Source organism: Neopelma chrysocephalum, unplaced genomic scaffold (assembly GCF_003984885.1).
Source record: "Neopelma chrysocephalum unplaced genomic scaffold, ASM398488v2 Primary Assembly neopelma1_92056, whole genome shotgun sequence".
In the NCBI taxonomy this organism is placed as follows: domain Eukaryota; kingdom Metazoa; phylum Chordata; class Aves; order Passeriformes; family Pipridae; genus Neopelma; species Neopelma chrysocephalum.
In genome coordinates, this window is record NW_020920814.1 from 1 (window position 1) to 6495 (window position 6495).

At 56.8% G+C, this 6495-nt stretch overlaps 1 protein-coding gene across 1 annotated transcript; it reads right to left on the bottom strand.

The window, feature by feature from the left end:
• Positions 1-84: 84 nt before the first annotated feature.
• On the bottom strand, positions 85-6059 carry LOC113980065 (dysferlin-like; the record flags this gene model as incomplete). The annotated part of the gene is made up of 4 exons (XM_027707323.1): positions 5960-6059; positions 3258-3313; positions 1722-1813; positions 85-190 (listed from the first exon to the last, which is right to left on the bottom strand). Coding segments are annotated over exons 1-4 (348 nt in total), but the record flags the coding sequence as incomplete, so codon positions are not given.
• Positions 6060-6495: the final 436 nt, after the last annotated feature.

The window sequence follows — 6495 nt, forward strand, 5'->3', positions numbered from 1 at the left end:
CACCCCGGTGCCCTCCCTGGGATCCCCCTGCCCATCCTGGTGCCCCCTGGGATGCCCCCATCCCATGCCCAGCCCCACACTCACCCCGGTGCCCTCCCTGCGCGTGTCCAGCAGCGGGAGGTTGAATGAGGCCGCCAGGCTGGGGGTGCCCAGCACATCCCGGAGGGGCACCCGGCACTCCCCCAGGAACCTGGCAAAGGGCACAGCTCAGAGGGGGGAAGGGGCAGCTCCAGGGATACCCAAACCCCTCCGGAGCCGGGGAGCTGCTGGAGCTGATCCAGAGGGGGATGTGGGAATGATCCCTGATCCCCTCTGGAGCCAGGCTGGGAGAGCTGGGGGGGTTCCCCTGGAGAAGAGAAGGCTCCAGGGAGAGCTGAGAGCCCCTGGCAGGGCCTGAAGGGGCTCCAGGAGAGCTGGAGAGGGACTGGGGACAAGGCAGGGAGGGACAGGACACAGGGAATGGCTTCCCAGTGCCAGAGGGCAGGGATGGATGGGATATTGGGAAGGAATTCCTGGCTGTGAGGGTGGGGAGAGGCTGGCACAGGTTGCCCAGAGAAGCTGTGGCTGCCCCTGGATCCCTGGAAGTGTCCAAGGCCAGGTTGGATAGGGCTTGGAGCAACCTGGGCTAGGGGAAGGTGTCCCTGCCCAGGGCAGGGGGGGAAACAATGGGATTTAAGATCCCTTCCAACTGAAGACATTCCAGGATTCTGGAGCCCCTCTGCTCTGGAGCCAGGCTGGGAGAGCTGGGGGGGTTCCCCTGGAGAAGAGAAGGCTCCAGGGAGAGCTGAGAGCCCCTTGCAGGGCCTGAAGGGGCTCCAGGAGAGCTGGAGAGGGACTGGGGACAAGGGATGGAGGGACAGGACACAGGGAATGGCTTCAAACTGGAAAAGGGGAGATTTGGATGGGATATTGGGAAGAAACCCTTCCCCATGAGGGCAGTGAGAGGCTGGAATGAATTTCCCAGAGAAGCTGTGGCTGGCCCTGGATCCCTGGAAGTGTCCAAGGCCGGGCTGGCCCCGGAGCAGCCGGGTTGGGGGGGGGGAGGTGTGAGCCGGAATCTCCTGTCCCGGGATCCAGGACCCTCCTCCCGCCCTCCCCTCACTATTTATAGCCCCAAATCCCAGCTCCTTGGCCTCCAGCCCAACAGCCAATCCAAGGTTGGCTCCAGCTCTGGAAACGGGATCAGGTCAGGTCATGCTTCCCATCCCGGCTGGAGCAGGAGCAGGAGCAGGAGCAGCACATTCCCGACCCTCCAAAAATAAATCCCTTCCCGGATTTTTCCCTTTCCAAGCAGCTCTCCCTCCCCACGGCCTGGGGGTCCCACAGTGGGATCCCCCCGTTCCAGGGAGCCCCCCATCCCTTGGGAATTCCCGGAGAGGGGACACAGGGGCCGTAGGGAGGAAGGAAGGCGGCGGCTCCGAGGGCTCCTCCGCCCCTTCCCTTCCCGGCGCCTCGGGAAAGGAGCTTGGCAGCCAATTCCCACCTCCCGGCCAAGGGCCCGGCACAAGGAGCCCTTGTGAATTCCCAGCCAGTTTTCCCCCCACATTTGGAGCAAAAGCAGCCCAGAAATGCAGCTCCAACCTCCCACTGCCCGGGGTGGGAAACATCGAGCCCGGGAAGAGCCCGGGAAGAGCCGGAGCATCCCGAGGGATGATCCCGCACATCCCGGGGCTGGGGGATGAGGGTGGGGGATCATTCCCAGCTCCCAAAGCTTCTCCCACCTGTTCCTGCCCACGGTCTCATGGTCCTTGACCACCACGGTGAGCTCGGCTCCGGCGTCCAGGGGAACCCCCTTGAGATCCCACTCGAATCCCTGGAAAAGGCAGAGCAGCGGGATCAGCGCCCGAGAGATGCTGGGAAAACCAAACCCAAAAACCCGGATTTTGCCTCCCAGCAGCCCCCCAAAGCCAAATTTCCCAGCAGATCCCGGGAAAAACCTGCCCCCAAAGCCAAATTTCCCAGGAAAAACCTGCCCCCAAAGCCAAATTTCCCAGCAGATCCCGGGAAAAACCTGCCCCCAAAGCCAAATTTCCCAGGAAAAACCTGCCCCCAAAGCCAAATTTCCCGGCAGATTCCAGGGAAAAACCTGCCCTTTTTTCCCTGGCCCTGGATTAACGGGAAGGATCAATCCCAGGAGCGGGATCAGCACCACAACCGGGGCAGTTTTCCCACAAATCCCACTTTTTTTTTAATTGTGGTCCATGAAAATCCAAGTCAGGGTTGGAAGGAAGAAGGTGCTGGAAAAACTCGCTTTTTTTTTCCCAGTAAAACCCCTTTTTTTAAAAAATTTGAGCCCATGAAAACACAGGGTTGGGAGGAAAAAGGTGCAGGAAAACTCCCCTTTTTGCCCACTAAATCCCCTTTTTTAAATTTTAGGCATGAAAATCCAAGTCAGGGTTGGAAGGAAAAAGATGCTGGAAAAACTCCCCTTTTTTCCCCACCAAAACCCCTTTTTAAAAAAATTTTAGCCCATGAAAACACAGAGTTGGAAGGAAAAATATGCTGGAAAAACTCCCCTTTTTTCCACTAAATCCCCTTTTTTTAAAATTTTGTTCCATGAAAATCCAAGTCAGGGTTGGGAGGAAAAAGGTGCTGGAAAAACTCCCTTTTTCCCCACCAAAACCCCTTTTTTTATTTAATTTTAGCCCATGAAAACACAGGGCTGGAAGGAAAAACCTGCTGGAAAAACTGCCCTTTTCCCCACTAAATCCCCTTTTTTTTAAATTTTGGCCCATGAAAATCCAAATCAAGGTTGGAAGGAAGAAGGTGCTGGAAAAACTCCCTTTTTTTCCCACCAAAACCCCTTTCTTTTTATTTAATTTTAGCCTATGAAAACACAGGGTTGGGAGGAAAAAGGTGCTGGAAAAACTCTCCTTTTTCCCACTAAATCCCCTTTTTTTAAAAATTTTAGCCCATGAAAATCCAAGTCAGGGTTGGAAGGAAGAAGGTGCTGGAAAAATTCCCCTTTTTTTCAAATTTTGGCCCATGGAAACACAGGACAGAGATGGAAGGAAGAAGGTGCTGGAAAAACTCCCCTTCCATGGGCTCATTTCCCACAAAATCCCTCTTTTTTTAAAATTTTGGCCCATGGAAACCCAAGTCAGGGTTGGAAGGGAAAAGGTGCTGGAAAAACTCCCCTTTTTTTCCCCAATGAATCCCCTTTTTTTTAATTTTGCCCCCTGGAAAGCCAGGCCAGGGCTGGCAGGGGGAAGGGGTCGGTTTTCCCACCAAATTCCAGGGGCTGGGAACACTCTCACCTCATTCCATATGGGATTGACGTTGTTCTTGATGACCTTTGTCCTCTTCTTCACACCTGGAGGGAGAAAAACATGGATCAGAGGAGAATCCCGGGGAGCAGGAGCCCCAAATTCCCCAAATTCCCGGCTTTCGGGACCTCCAGGGACATCCACAATTCCCAGGATAGGATTGGATCCATTCCCTGTTCCCAGGTGGAGCTGAGTTTCCAGCGATTCCCACAATTCCCAGGACAGGATTGGATCCATCCCCATTCCCTGTTCCCAGGTGGGACTGAGCTTCCACTGACTCCCACAATTCCCAGGACAGGATTGGATCCATCCCCATTCCCTGTTCCCAGGTAGGTCTCAGCCTCCAGGGACATCTACAATTCCCAGGACAGGATTGGATCCATCCCCATTCCCTGTTCCCAGATGGGACTGAGCATCCAGTGACTCCCACAATTCCCAGGAGCAGGATTGGATCCATTCCCTGTTCCCAGGTAGGTCTCAGCCTCCAGGGACATCTACAATTCCCAGGATAGGATTGGATCCATCCCCAATCCCTGTTCCCAGGTGGGACTGAGCTTCCAGGGACTCCCACAATTCCCAGGATAGGATTGGATCCCCATTCCCTGTTCCCAGGTGGGACTGAGCTTCCAGGGACATCCATAATTCCCAGGGTAGGATTGGGCCTATTCCCTGTTCCCAGGTAGGTCTCAGCCTCCAGGGATCCCCACAATTCCCAGGAGCAGGACTGGGCCCATTCCCTGCTTCCAGGCGGGACTGAGCTTCCAGTGACTCCCACAATTCCCAGGACAGGATTGGGCCCATTCCCTTCTTCCAGGTGGGACTGAGCATCCAGAGAATTCCACAATTCCCAGGACAGGATTGGATCCATCCCCATTCCCTGTTCCCAGGTAGGTCTCAGCCTCCAGGGATCCCCACAATTCCCAGGGCAGGATTGGATCCCCATTCCCTGTTCCCAGATGGGACTGCGCTTCCAGTGACTCCCACAATTCCAGGATAGGATTGGGCCCATTCCCTGTTTCCAGGTAGGTCTCAGCTTCCAGGGACATCCACAATTCCCAGGGTAGGATTGGATCCATCCCCATTCCCTGTTCCAAGACGGGACTGAGCATCCAGTGACTCTCACGATTCCCAGGACAGGATTGGGCCCATTCCCTGTTCCCAGGCTGGGCTGGGGATGCAGGAATGGGGTCCAGGACCCCACTTGGATCCCAAACCCTGGGAAAACCCCTGGAAGTCACCTTGGAGCTGTGCCTCGGTTTCCCCAGGAGCAGAGGGGAGGCTCCCAAAGGATTCCAGGGGGGATTTTTGGGATGGGAGGCACCACGGGGGTCCCAAACACCCCCTCCCTCCATGAAAACCTCGGGAATGTGCCTCAGTTTCCCCGTGATCCCACAAAATCCGTGGATGGTGCCCTGTCACCTGATCCCCCGGGATGGGAACGGAGCCATCCCGGGATGTCCCGTCAGGAGCCGACATTCCCGGTGCCGGGGGGGGCTCCAGATCCCAAGGATCCCCCAAAACCCACGACCCCCCTGTCCCCGCTGGAATGTCGCTGGATCGGGAGCGGGAGGGACCGGGGGAAGAGGAAAAGGAAGAGCCAAACAATAGGAGTGACTCAAATCCCGAGGGACACTGGGAAGGGACACCGGGATTCGGCACGGGGGGGGGGACCGGGACGCGCCAGAAATTCCCAAATTTTTGGCTATTTGGGCATCGCCAAAAGAACCTTTCCCTGTTTGGGATGGGGAAGAGCCTCTGGCAAAATCCCTGGACACGGACACGGAGCCCTGGGAATGTCAATCCCTCCTTCCTCCCTCGGCTGGAGACTCGGATCCCTTGGATCCCTCATTCCTGCGGGACTCAGAGCCCTTGGAATGTCAAACCCTCTTCCCTCCCTCGGCTGGAGACTCCGATCCCTGATCCCTGATCCCTGCGGGACTCAGAGCCCTGGGAATGTCAATCTCTCTTTCCTCCCTCGGTTGGAGACTCCGATCCCTTGGATCCCTCATCCCTGCGGGACTCAGAGCCCTGGGAATGTCAATCCCTCCTTCCTCCCTCGTCTGGAGACTCCGATCCCTCCGATCCCTCGGATCCCTCATCCCCGCGGGACTCAGAGCCCTGGAATTCCCGCCGCCTCCGGGATCAGGATTGGGCCGAGCAGAGCTGATGGATGGGAGCGATCCCAAAGATCAGGAGCACCCCCATTCCCAGCACCTATCCCATTCCCCACAGGAAAAGCCGGGGCAGGAATTGCTCATCCTTTTCCTTGTGTTTTTTTTTTCTAAAAACGGAGATTTTTTTCCACCGACAGGAAACGGCTTCCAAAAAAAAAAAACATCTCAGGAACATCCTCCAGGGAAAGCTTTGGAGGTGCAGAGCCCTCCATCCCTCCCTTCCCGGGAAATCCATCCCCCGGGAATGGGATAACCCCTCCGAAAGGGATCGTTTATATTAATTAAATATAATTAATTAAAATGCCTTAATGAGGGCAAAGTGCCCCGAAATCATGGAAGGACGGGGAGAGAATTCCCAGCCCGCTCCCGAGGGTTGGGAGCGGGGGATGCCCCGGAGGGAGGGAATGGGGAGGGATTTCCCAAGGATTTGGGAGCAGGGCTGTGCGGGAAGGCGCTTCCAAACCGGCCCCAAACTCTTCCCAACCCGCCTCCCATCCCGAAATCCCGGGAATCCCTCACCTCGGAAGGTCAGGCTGGCCACGGGATCGCTCTGCTTATCCCGCTTTTCCAGGCTCGGGAGGTGCGTGGCCCGCTGGAGCAGCACCCGCAGCATGGCCGGGCTGGAGCCGGGAGCGATCCCGATCCCAACCCCCCAATCCCGAGATTCCCCCCCCCCCTTTTCCCGGGCCGGCCCTTCCCGGCGGGAGGAGGCGCCGGGAGGCGGCACAAAAACCGCCTCGGAGGGTGGGAAAACCGGGATAACGGGAGCTGGGATTTGGGGCTGGGGGGAGGCACCGGGATAAATCGGCGAGATCCAGGGATGCTGGAGCCACGGAGGGGGATAAATCAGTGGGATCCAGGGATGCTGGAGTCACAGAGGGGGATAAATCATCGGGATCTAGGGATGTTGGAGCCATAGGGGAGGGATAAATCAGCGGGATCCTGGGATGCTGGAGCCAGGGAGGGATAAATCAGTGGGATCCTGGGATGCTGAAGAGATAAATCAGCGGGATCCAGGGATGCTGAAGGGATAAATCAGTGGGATCCAGGGATGC